The following is an 18,869-nucleotide window of genomic DNA, read 5'->3' as shown; positions in this document are numbered from 1 at the left end:
TGGCCTCATTGTCTCTCCCACCCACTGGCTTTCCCACTTCCTTCTCTTGCCACTCACTCGCTCGCTCGTCGCACACCCAGCCACTTATTACTTAAACGTTTCCCGAGGCTTCCAGTGTGCCAGGCCTTGTGCCGGGCGATGGTGGTGACCAAGATGAGTCAGATCGAGGCCCTGCCCTCGAGGATCCCGGGTCAGACGGGAGGACAGACACGTTGATGGGCAGGGGTGTGCCGAGGTGGGGGAGTCCAGGAGAGCCTTTTTTTGGCTTTGCTGGGACAGGGAAGGGCTTCCAGAGGAGGGGACATTGGGACCGGATCCTGGAGGGGCAGGAGGTGCCAAGCAAAGGAGATGAGCACGTGGGAGGGTGTTTCAGCACAAGCAAAGTATTACTGTGTGTAGGTGCCCAAGAAGGAGGCCGGTCACGTCCATGTTGTGACGGGGTAACTGTAAGGCTGGAAGAAGATGAAGAAGTGCACAAGGGCAGCCTTGGCATCTTGGACTTTGTCCTGGGGTAGGGTGGTAGTGGGGAGCCAGGTCAGAGCTGGAGCCAGAACTGGAGAAGTGAGACTGGATGCCAGTGGCCCAGAAGGTGGCTTGGGCAGGGATACAGGCAGGAGATGAAGCCTGGGTTAGGACAGAGACCGAGGGAATAATGCAGAGGTTCAGGAGGCCGAAACAGCAGGATATGGGGCTTGATGGGCTTTGGGACGAGGGGCTGTCCAGGACAAAACCCAGAGTTCTGGCCTGGGGTACAGGGGTAGAAGAGCCGTCCCTGAGATGGGGACAGGAAATAAGAGGCAGGTTCGTGGGTGGATGACTCTTTTGGGAGAGATGAACAAGGGGTCCTATGAGCTCTCAGGGGCAACAGGACCTTCAGGGACAGTTCTGGGCCATGGTTCCGTCCCCCATCACAGCCCTGGCTCTGAAGTCACTTGCTGGGTGAAAGAGGGCCTCTGAGATGAGGGTCCCTCTGTCCCTAGCCCCTCAGGAGACTTTTCTTGTGCTTTTGCATCTTCAGCCTCTCCCTCTTCCCCCCTCCTTTCCTGGCAGCATTAAAACATGTTCTATCATCTCTAAACACACACACACACACACACACACACACACACAACTACATCAAGCTCCCTTGCATTATTTCTCATCCCTTTTACAGCTGAACACTTGTGCTACCCACTGGCTAAATCTCTTACCTTCCGCTCCCTCCTCAGCCTTCCATGCCTGGCTGCCCACATGCCATGGCCCTGCAATGGCTCTGGACAAGGTCACCAAGGTCCCACCTGCTCCCTGGTGAGGATAACATTTCCATCCTCATCTAACCCAGACCACGCCCTCCCACCTGAAATCCCTTCTACTTACATCTTTCTTGTTTCATGGTTTGCTTCCTCCCTCTCCGGCTGCTCCTTAGAACCTTCCAGGACCGACTCCCCTTTTACTGCCCATCCTTTTACTGGGGGCTGTCGTCCTCACGGCTCTCTCTGTCTTGGCCCTTGGCTCATCCCACCTGTCTACTCTTCCTGGAAAGGTTCTAGTCCCTCAGCCAGAAGTGAGCACCCAGCCTGCTCTCCTGCCCCCTGCTGTCTCCCAGATGTCCCCCTGGATTGTCTCGCAGAGACCTTTTGATCTCTCCATGTGCAAAACAGCTCTCAGAACCCCAACACCCACCTTGTACACACCAGAGCCTCTTCCCAGTAAAGACACAGCTCACTGTCTACACGCTTCCGTGGCTAGGCCCGAGTGCCCCCTTTACCCCCTTGCTCTCCTGTAACATCTGCTCTGCTCTCAAGGAGTCCTCTTCAACCTCAGTTATGGCTCCTACTCCTATTCCCTAAACTCACAGCCTGTGCCCCAGCTCAGGCCTGTCTTCCCTGTCCCCAGCCTCCTTGGCTTCCTCCACCTCTAGTCTTGCCCTTTCTGGTCTATTCCCCAGTGTCCCAGCAGGCCCTTTCAGGACCTTAGCTGATCCTGGCCCTCTCCTGTTCAAAGCTCCTCTGTGGCTCCCACTGCTCTCATTATAGTCCAGATTGTACTCCAGGCCCTTCACGATCTGCTCTTGCTGACTGCTCCAGGCCCCTCAGGCCACTTCCCACTTTACACCTGACCTCTTGGCCAGGTGGAGGCTTTAACTGCCCACTGGCTCTCACAACTTTGCATGTTTCTTCTGCCTGGCAAACTTCTGCTTATCCTTTAAGGTCAAGCTCAGATCACCTCTGCTTTGAAGCCCTCCTTGATTACCACAGATGGAGCCTGGGGGGACTGTGACTGGCTGTGCCTCAGCCACTCTGCCCCCGCTCCCTGAGTCCCTTGAGGGCAGGCTCTGGATAAAAAATCATCTCTGCCCCAAACCCAGGTCTCCAAAGGGTAAGAGCCGCAGAGTCTTGGTTGAGGGACTGAGTGACTGTTACAGCTGGGCAGAGCTTGGGCTTCCAGTATTTGGGGTGACCAGCTTCTGGTTTCCTGTTGTATTTGTTCCAGTTCTCTAGGGAGTTTGGTTTTTTTTGGGGGGGGTGGGTGCTGGGGCTGGGTCTGTAAAGGGAAATAGCTGAGAACCCAGGGCCCTCTGGCAGTCACCTGGATTGTATGAAGGGGAGGCGGCCTGTGTTAGGTGAGTCCAATCCCTCTGTATCCTAGAATCTGGGGCCGCAGTCCCCTCCCTCCTCAAGACCCAGAAGTTGGGCTCCCAGTTTTCTACGGGCCGGCCGGGTTTCTCGGATCCGAGCAGCAGAGTCTGATGCTGCCCCCTGGTGGACGACACCCGTCCCTATTTGCAAGAGGCCAAACTAATTAAATACTTTTATTTACAAAGGAACAAAACAACTGACTTGCCGGGTGGGGCCAGGCCCCCGACCCCGCGGCGGTCACAGCAGCAGCAGCAGCAGAAGGCAATGGTGGAGTGCAGCGCCAGCTGTCTCGGAGACTGGTCGGTGTGCGCCCCCTCCCCCCAGGCCGGGGTCTGGGCTCTCGGGGCCGCCCCGCCCCCCGCCCACCCCGCGACCATCCCCGCCCCCCCATCTTAAGGCACAGTCTACCCCTCCCGCCCGGCCCGAGGGAGGGGCCGCATGGGCCGGGAGCCCCTCGCGGGGGTCCCCGCCGCCCACCCCGGGGCGCATTCACCACGGAGGCCGGCTCGGAGGGAACAAGAGGCCTTTAGTGCCGCCCCCCGCAGCCCCATCCCCGCGGCGCGGCTCGGGCTTGGGGCTCAGAGGGGCGGTGAGGAGGGCGCGGCGGGCTGGGTGAGGACGAGACGGATGCGCTCCACGCACAGCGCGGCGGCGTGTCGCGTCTCCCGGCACAGCGCCGCCAGGCTCAGGAAGCCGTGCGGCAGGTCCTCCACCACGCGCAGCGTCACCGGCTTGCCCAGGCCGCGCAGCCGCCGCGCGAACATGACCGAGTCGTCCAGCATGGGGTCCAGCGCGCACGCCTGCGGGATGGGGCGGGGAGGCGGAGAATGAGCCTCTGCCCAGCCTCTCCCCCGCCCCGAACCCACCATCCCGCCTCTTTCCCCTTCCCCGATGCGCCCCCAGCGCCCCCCCTGTGCCCCCAGCCCTCCCCTTGTGGGCCATTCCTCCCGGTGGCACCTGCGTGCCCCCCCTCCCCGCCCGGGGCCGTCCCACCCAGGCGCTCACCACGATGTGCACGGGCGGCAGGCTCTGTAGCATGCTGTCAGACGCCAGCAGCGGCGACATGAAGGGGTTCTTGACAATGGGCGAGGAGCAGACGGGCATCCAAGTGGAGCCCTGGCTGGAGCGCCTGGGGTGGAAACCCTCAGGGAAGGCAGCTCGAGCGCCACAGCCTCTGTCCTTGGCGCTCAGCTCCTCCTGCGTCTTGGGGGCTTCTTCGGGGGCCTCCTCTGGGCCAACTAAGAAGTTGACGTTGGAGGGTGTGGAGGAGCCCAGTGTCTCCGCAGACAGCGACAGCTCAGGGGTCTCTGATGTGTCAGAGCTGCCCTTTAGGCTCAGGTCATGGAGTGTCAGGCTCTTGAGGGAGTCCGTGCCCAGCAGGCCCTCAGGCTGGGCCAGGGCTGCCTCAGACACACTGCGACGCATCGGCTCTGCAAGAGGAGCAGGGTCAGGTGGCCAGGCTGGGCCACAGATCAGCCTGGCTCTGTGGGCTGGTGTGAGGGTGGCTGGCAAGAAAGGTCACCGGAAGGGCGGTGGCCTCTGCAGGAGGAGCTGTGTCCTTGGGCTCCGGAGGCAGAGTGTTCCCCCAGAATCCATCCTTGGGGAGGGGAGGGGAGCCCCAAGTGCCCCAGGCTACAACTCCAAGGGGATGTGGGAGGAGTCACCTGGTGGTGGAGGTGGAAGGGTGTGTGTGTGGTCACTGGGAGGGTTAAATGTAAGTCAGTTTACCTCTGGGAGCCTTAGTTTCCTCCTCTGTACAAAGAGGAGATAAAAATAGTCCTTACCTCATAGGAAATGTAGGACTGGGTGGGATGCAGTACTGCTGCCCCCTGGGAAGTCACATGCTATCATGTTTTATGGTGCCTAGTAACATTACATTCTGGCTGCCTCCTGACCCCAGCAATGACGGCTAGCCAACCTGTTAGGGCCACTCAATACAGAGGGTGTGAACAGATCCAAGTGGAGGGGTGAGCAAGCCCACACAGCTTGAAACAAGGCCAGGTTCATGGGGAGCTAAAGACAGTCTAGGGAGCCTGTTCAGTCCTCAGGGATCCCACACCTGCAGCCACATAGATCTCCCCACAGTTCCTTCGTGTTCTTGGGTTTTATCCCTTCCCTTTGAGAGATCTGGCATATTGTTATCACTCCAATGATGCTAAAGATGCGCCTTGACCCACATGGAACGCTCATTTTTGTCTCAGCTCCATTAATTTTATCAGATCCATGATGCTTACCACTAGGGCCAGGACCCTGCCTTTTTCACTTTTTTTTTTTTTAACTTATCTTTATAAATCCACGAAGGTAAGATGCAAGACAATATGAGAACAACTATATAAGTGCTCTGTGACCCAGAGGGTCACTGGAAGAGAACCACTGACCGGAGTCACGGGGCACAGCCTGTCAGGGTGCCGGCATCTGCTTAGGAGCACCTACTCTGTGTCAGGTTTGTGCTGGGTGCTTGGTACAAATAGTTGCATGAAATCATTACAACAACCTCATGAGGTAGGTACTCTTAACTGTACTCATTTCATGGAGGAGCAAAGAAGGCTCACAGATATGTACCTGTCACCTGGCAACCAGGGAACTTATACTACAGCAAGTTTGCTAGACTGGCCCATGCGCCTCTAGGAGCTACACTTGTCACCTCTAACCTGTACAAGGAAAGCTCCAGTGTTCAGTGGCCCATGGTTCAAATCCCTTTTGATTGTTTTTATATTTATTTGCATCCATTTGAATACCCTAAAATTAAAAAAGTTAAAGTAAAACATATTCAGTTGGAATAATTTTCTGAATAGGAATGGTACCTACTTTTGAACATGCACTATTATTCAGAAAATACTGTTGCTTTGCTGGAGATAGAAAATGAGTTGGCTGTACTTTAAAATCATTAAAATGTTTTTAAAAAATGGTGGGAAAAATAATAGATCCCTGGCTGTTAGTGGTTTTTGGCTGCATGAGGATCCTGCCACCTGCCCCAGGCTGGGAACCTCTTCCACTGACCAAGGTCTATCCAATCTGCTGATCTCTGTAAGTCCAGGTTCCTAGGCCAGCCCCAGAGTAGGATGTTCCCCTCACGTTAAAAGTCTGCAAAGAATCTGGGAGGGCTGGATTTGAGTGGCATTCTTGGGATTGAAAATCGGCACATGTCATAGGCCTTCTGAGTTTTTTCTACACTCTTTTTGTGGGATGGGCTGTTTGGAAGGTTAACTCGTATAGTTCTGGGAGTTCTGAGATGACCTGGTAGATTGGAAGTCCTGGAAATTCTAGGATGAGAGGCATTGTGGAAAATCAAGGCTGTGCCGAAGTTGCTGGGGATAAATAAGGGGTTAGAGCCAGGTGATCTCTGCTCCCATAAGCACCCCAGGGCACAGTCCCTTTCTTCATCCAGGACTTCAGGTGCGCCACGCCCTCCCTGCTGTCTACCTGGAATGGGTGTGTGAGGGGAGGGGCTTCACTCACCTGCCGTGGGCACTGAATTCGTATGGGACTTGTGCCCACTCAGGTCCAAGAATGAGTGGAGCCATGAGGAGGCACCCAGGCGGAGGTCTCGGAAGAGCAGGGCTGTGTCCCGCCGCACCAGCCCCATCATGCCCAGTGCCTTCTGGTCTGAGTCAGAGCGGTCCTCTGTCTCTCCACCTGTGGAATATATGTGGAAGGCTGAGGCCCAGCTCAACACCCGAAACTTCAGGCATCTGTGCCCCTGGGGACCCAAGAAGATCTGATGGCTTCAGTAGGGACAAGGAGTCTCAGATTTCCTTTCCTGAGTCCCAGAGGCCTGGACTCTAGCCCCGTCCCTGCAGGACTCAAGCACCCAAGCCTCCCCCGGGCCCCCAGCTCTGTGTGTGCTGGCCTTACCAGCATAGGCGCTGACACATTTGGTGAGCACGCTGAGGGGCAGCAGTGGGTCCATGAGGCTCAGAAGGCGGGAGGGTGAGGCGGTAGATTGTAGCATCGTAGCCGGGTAAGCTGCCATGATGCCATCTGGCACCCGCACCCCATAGGCTGCTGCCCGAAGGGACACGGTGAAGCAGAGGTTCCCACCTGCGCTGTCTCCTGCGAGGCATATCCGTTCCCCTGTTGAGCCTGGGTTGGAGGGGGCTTGATCAGTCTCGCAGGGAGGAACTCAAGCTCTGAGCCAGGAGCGCTGGACTCTCAGAGGTGGGGTTTGCCCCCCCCCCCAGCCCAAGGTCTAGCCAACTGCAATTTTAGAGATGGCAAACTGAGGGAGGGGCTTGGGGGACAATGGTAAAGGGGATCAAGCCTACTGAGGATGTGGAGATTAGGAAGCTCTGGGAAGGCTGGAGGTCAGAAGTTTAGGGGGACAGGTGGTGGGAGAGGGGAAACCAGGGCCCATTTAAGGGGCAGCTGAGGCCAGGGGATGGAAGGGCAGGGTTCAGCTGACCATGCGAAAGAGCCACATCCCTGTGCCCCAGGGATGTGGCCTGTGCCTTGCCCTATGCCGCCTTGCCACTTTGCCCTTTGCCTCTGAAGAGGTTCAGAAGCCGGGGGTCAGGGGCACTTGGGTGGCTCAGTCAGTTAATCGTCTGGCTTTGGGTCAGGTCATGATCCTGGGGTCCTGGGATCCAGCCCCATGTCAGGCGCCCTGCTCAGCGTGGAACCTGCTTGTCCCTCTCCTCCCTGCTTGTGCTTTCTGCTGCTATCTCTGTCTCTCTCTTTCAAATAAATAAAATATAGATTAAAAAAAAAAAAGACGCAGGAGGTCAGAGGAGCTGAAAGAATGAGCTGGGGCGTGGGCCAGGAGGCTGGCGGTGCAGGACAAGAGGGTGGAAAAAGGAGGAGAAACAAAAGGTCAGGGGTGCTGAAGAGATGGGGGGATGAGGCATCAGGGCTAGAGTTGGGGAGCAGGAAGCAGAAGAAGGAAGTGTTTGGGACAGAAGATCTGGGGAGCAGTGGAGCAAGAGGGGGTGAACAGATGGCAGCGCTGGGTGGTAGGAGATGGGAGGGCAGGCCCTAGGGGCACAAGGCCAAGGCCTGAGGGAATACATGGCTCACCCCCCTTGCAGTCCCGGGGTGGGGGCTGAAGTGGGCTGGGGCTGGAGCAGGGAGTGGGTGACAGTGAGGGGCGGGGGCTCACCGAGGAGGGCACAGTGCTTGACAGCCCAGCAGTAAGCGTAGAAGCACTCCTCCAGCGCTCGGGGGAAGGGGGCCTCAGGGGCCAGGGAGTAGTCGATGGAGACGATGGGGACACCCAGCTCCTGGGCCCAGCTCTTGAGGTAGGGCTCATGGGATTTGGAGGTTTGGGCCACAAAGCCACCACCATGGATGTGCACCACCAGGGACTGTGAGCGGGGTGCCTGCTGCGGGCGCGGCCGCAGCTCCAGGCTCCGGGGCCCCTCGGACTTCACCAGGCTGCTGAGCTCCTCACTGTCCTGGGGGGTGAGGGAGGAGGGTATGGGTGAGGCCGGGCGGCCTGCCGGGCTCACCCCACCAAGGGGATGTGCTCAGAGAGACAGGATTGGGGGGCAGGTGTAAGTGGTGGGAAGTGGGAGGGCACCTGCGGGAGGGCTGTCTCCTACCTGTCCTTCACGCAGGTCATAGGAGATGAGCCTGACAAGGACTGGCCCCGGGCCACTGTGGGCCAGTGGAGGTGAGATGGTGACTGTGAGCTTGGGGTCAGCAGTCAATGGCATTTCAAAGGCCTCTGGTGGCAGACTGAGCAGGCGGCTTACTCTCACAGTGGCTGATGCCATGTTTGCTAGAGACTGGTGGGAAGGAACAGAGGGGTGCTAGGAGGAGCTGCTTGCAGGGGTTGCCCTCAAGCCTCCTCTCCTTCCCCGCCCTCCTCCCCACCCTCATCCCTTCTTTGCCATCACAGGCTGTCCCTGGGCCTGGAGCCCTGCAGATGCCTGATATGGGCTGGGCTGGGTCTCTGGGTCTTCTGTGTGCCCATCTTGTAACACGTAGGGCCTTCGTCAGGCCCCATGCTTACCGACAGCACCTCAATCTCGGTGATATTCCAGAAGGCTTTCCAGAAGTGCACATCTAGGTTCTGTATGATCCGCTCAAACTCCGCCCCACGCAGCTCTGGGTCAATGGCAAACCGGCCGCTGGTGAAGAGGGAGCTGGCGGTCACACCTAGGGGTTGGGAGGGATGTCAGGGAGCCCAGCGGGGTGGAGGGGGTGGGAATCAGAGGAGGAGGAGGGACAGGAAAGGAGGTGAGGCCACGGGCAGGACCTGGCCAGGACTCACCAAGGCCTGTTTCATTGCGCTTATAGTGCTCCCCGAAGGACACCAGCCCGATGGAGATGGTCTGCAGGAATGGCCGGATGGCCGGTGTGAACTGTGGAGAGATGCTGCTAGGTCACCCACTGCCCAGGAGGGACTGGAGGCAGGCAGGAATGAGGGGCAGAGACATGCTTTGGGGGGAGACATGGTCATTCACAAACACTTAGTGAGCTCCTGCCATGTGCCAGGCATTGCTCTAGGCACCTTCGGGGAGCTGATGTCAAAGGGGAGACCAACAATAAGCAAATAAAGGCATATATTATATGATGCTTCAGGACCAATGCTTTGGAAAAACAGTAAGTGGACATAGACTGGCAACTCGGGTCAGGCTGCTTAGATGGGTATCTGGGGAGCACTGGAGGAGGGGTCCAGATGAAGGGAGGGAAGGCTGCTCCCTGCAGAGGACATGGCAAGTGCAAAGGCTCTGAGGCAGCCTGTGCTTGGCGGGAATAACGTGTGGCTGGAGCACCCAGCCAGGGGAAGGAAGCGGCCAAGGTCAGAGAAGCGGAGGGAGCTCTCACAAGCCCTGAGGCATTTGGATATATTATTCCAGATGTGGGTGGAGCCATAGAAGGCTGGGAGGAAGGTGCAGGGATTTCCTGAAAGTCAGTGAGGACAGAGACGAGGCCAGGCAGACGGACAGACGGACGGGGACCAGTTCCTGGGCAGCAGTTAGACAGGAGATGGTTAGAGATGGACAGGGCCAGAGATCTTGAGGCAGAAAGACAGCTAAAGGGGAGACTGTGTCTGAGAGAGGAGCTCAGCAGGCTAAGAAAAGACAATAGGGAGACCAGATCAGAAGGAAAAAAAAAAACACAGGAAGCTGGGCAAGGGCCAGCTTTGTTCACTCCACAACAGGCCTATATATCCTACTGTGTGCTCAGTAGGAGGCTTGAATTGGGGGCGGGGGTGCGGAGTAGGGGGCTAAGCTGGAGCCACATACCAGAGGCTTCTGCCTAGGGGAGCTGACATTTTGGGGGCGGGGGCTGTCTGGCACCAGAGCAGCTGGGCCCTCAGAGAATAGCTGTCAAGCATGACCTTGCCCCTGGCCAGGGGCCCAGTGGGCCAGAGAGCACAGCGGTGCCTGGCCATTTTGACTGGAATGCTGGCTTCTCTGGCCCCAGGATCTCTCTCCCGTGACTCTAAGGTCATGGCACGGGCACAGGGAGGAGCCAGCTGGCCCAGCTGGGCTGATCAATATTTGTGGGGTCAGCTTAGGTGAAGGGAAGTTCCCAGGCTGGGTTGGTGAGGACAGGTTGCTCTGTGGGGAAGTGTGGAAAGGTGAGGTGGGATGAAGGCTGAGAAACTGTCAAGCTCACCTGGAGTGGGGATGGGGAGGCCCAGAGAGGATCTGAAGGGTTGCTGTGTCACGCAGGTCCAGATACTCCTGCGGGGGTTCCCTGATGTGGCTGGGGCCTGGGTGACCCAGCACTGACCTCACACAGGAACAAGTTCGGCCTCTGCTCTGAGTCCAAGGACCCCCCCCCCCCCCCCCAGTTCTGAGATCCTTAACTACTTTGAGTCCAAAGGCTCCCAGGCTGCTTTCCTCTCAGTGCTAAGGTGAGCAGTTACCCCCTGGGGGTGGTTAGGATGGGCAGAGGGTGGAAGACCTGCACCCGGCAGCCAGGGCCCTGAGTCTGGGAGGAGAGGGGCCACTGCTAGGTCTTCCTTGCTCTCGCCAACTCAAAAGTGCTCCTTGGCCTTTTCTGTGGCCTGAAAACCCTGATTCTACAGCTCTTTAGGTGAGCCAGAAGAAAGCCCAGGCCGACTGGGGTCTAGCTGAGCAGCTGTGGCCTGAGCCCCTTGAGCCTCTGTAAAGTGGCGGTGGCACCCTCCCTCCTGCCCACGCCTTCAGTGCGGATGACTAGATGGGGTGTGCTCTTATAAATGGGTCTTTGAGAAAATACTCACTCCCCTCCTAAGGGGTCTCAAATGATTTCAGGGGCCAGACAGGTCATGGCAAAGGGTAAACGACTCTCCCCTGAGTGTAGGATGGAAGGGAGCAGTGGGGATCCTGGTGGAAAGAGCTACCAAGTTAAAGATTTCTTTCTTTTTTTTTTTTTTTTTTTTAAAGATTTCTTATTACAAAGTAGAATCGACCCAGGGGCCACAAGTTTGAGACCCCTGGTGCAGCCGTCTGAGCCCTAGACCGCTTCCCCTTTCCTGAATCTACTCTTTCTGGAGTTTGGTGATACTGATCACTGTGGTTATTCGGTGATGCTGTCGGGACAGGTCAGGGTCCACCACGTGCCTTCACTGTTGGCCGGGAGGAGGGGGGCGGGGGGCTCACCTGGAAGCCCAGACAGCGACCGTAGAAGCAGCCCTTGTGCAGAGTGACATACTCGCGCAGGAATTCAGCAATGAGCCCCTCGTCGCCCTCGAAGAAGAGCCCCCCAGGCCGGTTGGTGGCCAGCAGGCGCTGGGCGTAGTAGGCTAGGGCACGGAGCTGGGTGAGGGCGACCAGGTAGGCCTCGAGTTCTGCCAGGTTGTGGCTGGTGCGGAAGAAGATGCTCCGGCGGTTGGAGGCCACGTAGCGGGATTTGTGTAGCAGGTGTGCCAGGCAGCAGCGGGCTGTGTGCACCAGGCTGCGGTACCCATTGGCTGGCGTCTCTGCGTCCAGGTCGAAGAGGTGCGCCACGCTCAGCAGGCGGCCCAGGGCTGGCTCCAGCCCCAGCGCCTGCTCCCGAATACCCGCAAAGACGCCGGCCAGTCGTCGTGCGGTCTCCCCAGGGCCCTGGCTCGAGAAGAAGGCCATGTTGTCTTCTGCCAGAGTCACCAGCGACTGTGTCATCGTGCGCAGGTCCATGTTTTGTGTGAGCCGCGAGGCTGCGGGCAAGTGGGGAGCCCCTATTAGGCAGGAGTGGACCAAGGGTGCCCCTGAAAAGGATCTTCCTTTTTTCAGACCCAAGAGTCCAGGCCCCAGACCTCTCTTCTCTTTGCCGGCTCCTGTGTGGGACGCTTACTGGTTTCCTAACTCCATGCTTCACCTACAACCCAGACTCTCTGCTTCCAGAGCAACCCAACTCTCTGCTTCCTTCCAGAATTACCCAATAATTCAGGTATCCACCTCCACTTATTCTCCTGGGGCCAGGACTCAGAAAATCTGAGAGGTGTGGAACCCTACCTGATGCCCTCTCTCAGGACCCAGTTCAGGCCCCCATCCTACCTCCTTCTCAGGCCCCAGGCGTCATCCACAGGCTCTTCGCCTCCACCAGTATTTGGGAGAGCTCAGCCCATAGCCCATCCATTCCCATCAACCTGCTGGTGTCCTAGGACCCGGGTCTCAAGCCCAACTCTCTCCCTGATCCCAGTTTGTAATTCTAGCCTTACTTAAAACCGAGGAGTCACTCCTGCCCCCTCCTGGTCCCTCATATCTGACTGTGGAACCACCCCCCTAAGTTCTGGCTGCTTCCCTGCTCCTCTGCGGGATCCCCAAAACTTGGTTCCACCACTCCTCAGCTGGATCCCCTGGCCTTCAGGCCTCTCCACTTGGTTTGGATTGCACGGGCCAGCTGTCCTCATCCCTGCCATTAGCCTTGAGCTCACTCTGTGCCAGACCTGCGCTAAGAACTTTCTGTGTGTTTGCTCATTTAGTGCTTGCTAACCCTGAGAACCAGACTGCTTCTGTTCACATTTCAATTATTACCGGTAGCATCCCCATTTTACAGGAGAAACTGAGACTCAGGGCTGTTCAGTAAGGAGCTAAAGCTTGCATTGAAAGTGGAAGTGCAGAATTCAAACCCAGATCTCTGGGTCCAGAGCCATTACTTACGCTGGTCTCCCTCGCTCCAAGGGCTCTGGAGGCTGCACCTTTAGCTATGGCCCTCAAAGGCTTGCTCTGGACTAGGCCCGACTTCCCGCACTTCAGGGTCTCTGGTGAGCGTCCTTCCAGGATCCCTGTACTGTCACCCAGGTCCTGGACAAGCCACTCTTGCACCCCTTTGGTGGAGATGGCGCTCTGTGCTCTGGAGACTCTTTCCTCCTGAAGCCCACTCAGGACCTTGCCTGGCTTCTGCCTCGTTCCCCAGAAGGTGTCTCCCCCTCCCTTCCAGGCCCTGGGTTTTATAGCGTGGCCATTCCTGTCTCTCAGCAGACAGTGCACTCACCCCTCCCAGACCTCTTCTGAGCTCCCCTAGGCTGAGCTGCAGGCTGCGCAGTGTGGCTAGTGCCAGTAGAGTCCTGGGGCGATAAACCAGGGGGAGGGACAGAGCCTGCCCAGGGTGTGGCCACCCGGCTCCACCTCCCAGCCAGAAAGGACACGGAAACCATGTGCTATAAACAGAGCAGCGAGCCCAACTCCCAGCCCCCTCTGCCGGTTCCCGCTCCAAAGACAGTCCTTGTCCCAGGCTCCTCTGCCTTAGAACCCAGGAGTCTGGGCCCCAGCCCCTTCCTCCCTTGGGTCTAGGAGTCCAGACATTCAACTGCCTCCTCAACAATCAGAAACTGAGGCATCTGGCATCTAGCTTGCCAACCCTCTTCTCCCTTAGCAGCCAGGAACCTTACCCTCAGTTCTGAACACACTGTCCCTGCTCACCCAGTCCTGCTGCAACTCCCTCTCCCTAGGCCCAGTGATCTCAGCTCCTGGGCCCCCAGGCTGGCCCTGGCACAGCCGGCCCCAGCTGCTGGGGGGAGAGAGAGGGTAGCCAGCCCTGCCTGTCCCTCCCGAGAGGACAAAAGCCGATTAAGGGTGGTGCCAAGCTCAGCTGGGGGTTCTGAGCCACAGGTCCTACTGTGTGGTGTTCCCATACTGGGCACCTGCCACTTACCCTTCACAGGCCATCCTGCTGTGACTGTCATCCTTACCTCACATATGGGAAACTGAAGCTCCAAGAAATACTTTACCTATGTTATTCCACATGTTTCCTACCTGGCCAGCTCCTTCTCACCCTTCAGGGCTCAGCCTGTCACCTCCTCAAAGAGGCCTTCCTTAACTACTCCTCCCCACCTAAGATACATACGCCTATCATTACTTTCTGCCGTCATACTTGTGTCTCTCTCTTTTTTTTTTTCATATTTGTGTCTCTTCCTAGAATTTTACACACTTGTAATTATATGCATTTGTTTACATGTTTGTTTGTCCCCCCTCCCCGTTCCCTGGGACAGAACCAGACTTCATGGAGCTGTGAAGCTTATATGTGTAGAGGTAGAGCTCTTTAGGAAAAAAGATATAAGATCACAAATACAAACTTAGGGACAAGGCTTTGGAAGGGGTCTGCATGAATGAGAGGCCCTGAGACCTCAGTGTCATTGGCTTGGCTATGGGTGAATCCTGTCTCTCCTCTTTTTTTTTTTTTTTTTTTAATTTATTATTTAGGGACACCTGAGCATCTGCCTTTGGCTCAGGGCATGATCCTGGAGTCCTGGGATCAAGTCCCACATCAGGCTCCCTGCATGGAGCCTGCTTCTCCCTCTGCCTGTGTCTCTGCCTCTCTCCTCTCTGTGTCTCTCATGAATACATACATAAATAAAATCTTTTAAAAATTATTTATTTATTTGAGAGAGAGAGAGAGAGGGAGGGAGAGAGAGAGAGAGAGAGAATAAGCAGGAGGGGAAGAAGGAGAGGGTGAAAGCATCTCCAGTAGACTCTGTGCTGAGCAGGGAGCCCATTGTGGGGTTCAAACTCAAGACCCTGATCAGGACCTGAGCGGAAACCAAGAGTCAGACGTTTAACCGACTGAGCTACCCAGGTGTCCCTGTTTCTCGTCTTTGATTATCATGCCCCCTAGGGCAGGGGGTGGCCCCAGGGCTCATCACAGGGTCTGGCACACAGTAGTGCTCAGCAAATATTTGACGATGGTAAGGAAGAGTAAAGAGTCAGAGTGGGGGCAGAAGCAGGTGAATGGGAGCCTGGGAGAGGACCACCCCTCCCCAGGGCAGGCAACCTGATGAACAGACAGAGGCCTGTGGAGATGGCGCTAAGCTTGGTGGCCGGGGGAGCCTGGATGGGCCTGGGTGAGCAGCAGTGAGGAAGAGGCTGAATCCGAGGCCTTCAGGATTCCAGGCCCTGCCTTTTGCCCTGTTCTAGGCAGGTCCATGGGGGCTGTTGGGTGGAGACCAGAAGGGATGTCGAAGTTGCCAGAAACTTGCCAAGAATCTCAGGCAGAGGGCACTGGGGCAGAGGCAGGCGCACAAGGCCCGTGGGCAACAAGTGAAGTAGAGGTAGGGCCAAGGGGTCCTGTTGCCTGGCGCCAGCCCTTTGCCCTAAAGAGCCACAGGACAGCTGGATCCAGCCTGGATTCTGGCCCCTGAGGACTGAGCAGAGGTGAGAAGGGTGGTAGGGAAGGAAACTCCGGGAGGATGGAGGAGGAAGGGCCAGGTCTGAGGCCTGGGAGCCTGCCAGGCAGCTGCTGGGTTGGGGACAGTGAGTGTAGCCGGCGCCCTGAGTGTGTCTGCCTAAAAAAAAGCAAACACTGCTCTAACGACCCTGTGGGCCAAGGCCAGGCACTGTTCTGTACAGGCTTCACGGGAAGTAACTCATTTCATCGTGGGGACCGTCATCATCATCATCATCACCCCTTTGGCAGAAGAGAAAAGTGAGAGGCAGAGGAGGATGGGACTGCCCAGTCACAGGGCCGGCAGGGATGGCTCAGCTGGTCCCTGCAGCGTTTCTGCAGTGTGTGTGTGTGTGTGTGTGTGTGTGTGTGTGTGTATCTCCTCGCCATCATGTCTAAGCTGACAGCTCTCTGGGTGGTCAGGTGTGAGTGTCTTTGAGGCTCACACAGATATACATATGTGGGTACATGTCATGCCTTGTGTTTGCCGGCCGGGATGTTTGTGGGTGGGTGTGTTGACATTTTTTCCCAGTCTGTGCTTTTGACTATTTCTCGGTCTGCTTGAAGGCATGTTTGTACGTATGTGTCATGGCCTGTGTTTCTTGGCCTGAGTGTATCTGTGTGTTTTCCTTGCCCTGTAAGATTGCACGGGCATGTGTTTGTATGTGTATGGACGTATATACTCCCGTTTGTGTGCACTGGGGTCGTGTGTGTGTGTGTGTGTGGCCACTTCCCACTCCCATTCAACGCATCATAAAGTTCTTCCCCTCTGCCCCCACAGAAACCTCTGGAATCTGGCTTTTCTCCCACCTCCACTGACCCCGCATCTAGATCTAGATGACTGTAACAAGTCCTTCTGTGTTTCTGATTTGGCCCCCTTCAATCTCTTTTCTGTATAGCAGCTAAAGGATTTTTCTAGAACTTTCAATCCGGTCACACACTCCTAACCCTGCAACACCCCCACCCCTGCTCTCAGGATAAAGCCCCAAATCCTGGACATGGCCTCCTAAACCAGGTGCTATCTGGGCTCCCTGCCACCCAGCCCCCCTCGCCCTCCCGCCCTCCCGTCCCTTGCTGAGCTCCCTCTGTGCTGTAATGAGCCACTTCCTTGGGCCTCAAGGTCTTTGCCCACACTGTCCCCTTCGCCTCCCTGCCCCCTTGCCCAGTAGTCAACACTTGCTCATCCTTGGGCCCAATGTCATCTTCCTGGGAAGCCTCCCTCTTAAATTTTCTTAGGACTTTCCCTCTTATATTTGCCAGTTTATAATTATATCTGATTTGTGGGATTATTTGATTGATGTCTGTGTCCCCAGGTCAAACGTGAGTCTGTCCTCACCATAGAGAGTCCAGGCCTGACTCAAGTAAATGTTCAGTGAATGTCTGCTGAATGAATCTGTATGACTGGAGCTTTCTGGGTTCATAATTAAGGTTGGGGCACAGAGCAGTTTTGAGTTCACACACCCTGCCCTCAGGAGGCTGGGTTGGCCATCTCTCTGCCCTCACTGGCCAGGTAAGGAAGCTCAGGTGACCTTGCTTCCTCAGAGCCTCAGCATTATCATCTCGGAAATGGGGTGATCATAATGACACTAGAGTCATCGGTTACTGGCAAGATCAAATTGATGACTAGGGACAGCTCCAGCCAGCCTGGATGCCCTCAGGGGAGAGGCAAGGTCTGATTCACTCTGCTGAGGTGTGGCACCCTTCCTGAGCCTCAGGAAATGACAGGTGAATCTCAGAGCTTAGTGGAATGAGCCTTTGTGAGTAGGTGGGCCCATGGGTTTGTGGGTAGGACTGGCTCAGCCCCGTGCAAGGCACCCCACCCAAGAGGATTCTGATTCCTCATGACAACCCTAAGGGCAGCACGATTATTATTATCCCAGTGTTACAGTTCACACATTCCTTCACTTACTAATTCAATAAATATTTGAGTGCCTCTGTGCCTGGTATATCAGGCTATGAAAATGTGGGATAAACAAGGCAGATGCAGTCCCCGTCTTAGGGAACTCGCTCTCTAATGGGGAGTAACAGTAATAATAACCTCTACCCCTCATGCAGGCGTGCTGTGTGCCAGTGCCAAATATGCTACACTCATTCAAACCTTACAACAGCACCACAAGTCAGGGAGTCTTATCATTGTGCCCCTTTTACAGCTCAGAAAGTTCAGGCAGGGAAAGAAGAAACCTGTTGCCCAATGTGCCAGTTTATGACCCAGGAACTAGGCCCCCAATGGCCACATTCTTAACTTTGGTCTGTACTGCCTCTGGGCATGCTGTCCTGCTTCTGAGGCTGTGTCTGGCAGTATGACAGTGAATGCCCTCAGGTCCCAGTCTGAGCTCTGAGCCTGTCTGCGCCTGCGTGTGTGCACACGCACACATGCTTGTGTGTAGCCAACTCTAGTTCTATCTTTGGCTGATGATGTTGCCTAAAGCAGAGAGAACAATGGGCCTGATGTCTCTAGGGCCTGGGGGGCTACCTCGGTTTCTTTCCTTCACCTGAACTTCCCATAGATCCTCCCTTGGCTTCACAAATACCCATAACCTAAGGAGAACTTAATGTGTGCCCCTGCCTGAGGCTTGTAGCATCTGTTGATCTGTCTTTCTCCAGCTTGCTGAGATCTGTAAATAATGTGACACCTTAGGAACCCAGTTGACAGCCCTCTCTTCTTTGCCCTAGGGAAGGTGTGGTAGTCTGAAGCCTACCCAGGGCCCCCTCGTCCTAAAAAGAGTGGGGGTCAGGAAGTTAGGCTCCAGTGGTGCTGGGCTAAGCAGGTGGCTGACAAGGAATGGATGCATGGATCGAATGAAGGATGGGACGGTGGACTGTTTGGAGCCATACTGGGGCATTTCCCACTACGAGGCACCCTTCCTCCTACCTTTCTCTGACAGTGAATGCCCTCTAAACTTCCTCCTTGAGCAACAGTTTCTAAACCTCTCCATTATCCTCTCATGAGCACCAGGGACCTGAAAACCGGGGCTGGTAGGAAACAACAGGCCAGGAATTGACCCCAGGGTCACACATTGAGCACGAAGCCTGCCCGGGAACCCTAGTCTAGGAGACTTGCATTCAGGCCACTCTTCCCGAGTCGGCACGGGGGCGAACGGTGGTCTCTATGCTGAGGGGAATATTCCGCTCTCACATCACCCATTCTCACAATGGATCAGCCCCGCACCCCCTCGCAGGGCGGCAATGGGCCAGCCCACGGGCTCCCCCACTTCTCGTGGCAGTGGGTCAGTCCACTCGTCCCCAGTTCTCCGCAGGATGTCCAAGGTTCCTTCCGTTCTGCAGCCGGCCCCCGCGCGCTCACCTTTGGTTTTGCTTTTTCGCCACCGCCGGCGGCTACGGCTCTTGGAGTCCTCTTTGGCCCTCTTCGAGGCCAGGGCCCCGTCGGCCCTGGCTGCCCCGGTTCCCCAGACAGACTCCATCAATTCTCCGCCGTCCCCACGCGGGGGCCGATTCCAGTCGCCAGGCCCCGCCCGGATGGCCAATCCTCGCCGCACACTGCCATCGGGCCCCCTGCCAGCCAATCCTGGGCTTGCTCCGCTCTGGGTCCCGCCCCTTGAGCAATCCGGGACGCTCTCCACTGCCGGGTCCCGCCCCCAAACCCCGGGGCCTCAAGCCTGGCCCCGCCTCCTCACGCCCTTTAAAGGGCCCGTGACTAACGAAAATGCAGCCCTGGAGGCGGCGAAAAGTGTCCTTCGGACAGGACTCGTGGGGAGTCCCGCGGGGGTCACG

At 56.6% G+C, this 18,869-nt stretch overlaps 1 protein-coding gene across 4 annotated transcripts; it reads right to left on the bottom strand.

Moving 5' to 3' along the window:
• Positions 1 to 2,778: 2,778 nt before the first annotated feature.
• Positions 2,779 to 18,616, bottom strand: LIPE (lipase E, hormone sensitive type). Of its 4 annotated transcripts, none has more exons than XM_041743485.1 (10): positions 18,442 to 18,616; positions 11,156 to 11,691; positions 8,830 to 8,920; positions 8,569 to 8,714; positions 8,156 to 8,341; positions 7,714 to 8,008; positions 6,474 to 6,701; positions 6,078 to 6,254; positions 3,624 to 4,048; positions 2,779 to 3,418 (listed from the first exon to the last, which is right to left on the bottom strand). In XM_041743485.1, the coding sequence occupies exons 1-10, from the start codon at positions 18,557 to 18,559 to the stop codon at positions 3,197 to 3,199; spliced, it is 2,424 nt and encodes an 807-aa protein (XP_041599419.1). In that variant the 5' UTR covers positions 18,560 to 18,616; the 3' UTR covers positions 2,779 to 3,196. The 4 variants fall into 4 exon arrangements, with proteins under 4 accessions (XP_041599419.1, XP_041599418.1, XP_041599420.1 ...); XM_041743484.1 differs by lacking the exon at positions 18,442 to 18,616 and adding an exon at positions 12,972 to 13,168; XM_041743486.1 differs by lacking the exon at positions 18,442 to 18,616 and adding an exon at positions 12,638 to 12,965.
• Positions 18,617 to 18,869: the final 253 nt, after the last annotated feature.

The sequence above is a fragment of the Vulpes lagopus genome, chromosome 2, assembly GCF_018345385.1.
Source record: "Vulpes lagopus strain Blue_001 chromosome 2, ASM1834538v1, whole genome shotgun sequence".
In the NCBI taxonomy this organism is placed as follows: Eukaryota; Metazoa; Chordata; class Mammalia; order Carnivora; family Canidae; genus Vulpes; species Vulpes lagopus.
Note: the sequence above shows the minus strand (reverse complement) of the source record. Positions and strands in the feature narration are given on the sequence as shown.

Bases quoted from the DNA above. Each gene is read 5' to 3' on its own strand.
- LIPE (XM_041743484.1), bottom strand. From the start codon at position 13,134: ATGGTTTCCGTGTCCTTTCTGGCTGGGAGGTGGAGCCGGGTGGCCACA. The intron at 8,009-8,155 runs GTAGGAGACAGC...CTCACCCCCCAG, and splicing joins ATGACCTGCGTGAAGGACAG to GACAGTGAGGAGCTCAGCAG. The intron at 6,702-7,713 runs GTGAGCCCCCGC...CCTCCAACCCAG, and splicing joins CAAGCACTGTGCCCTCCTCG to GCTCAACAGGGGAACGGATA.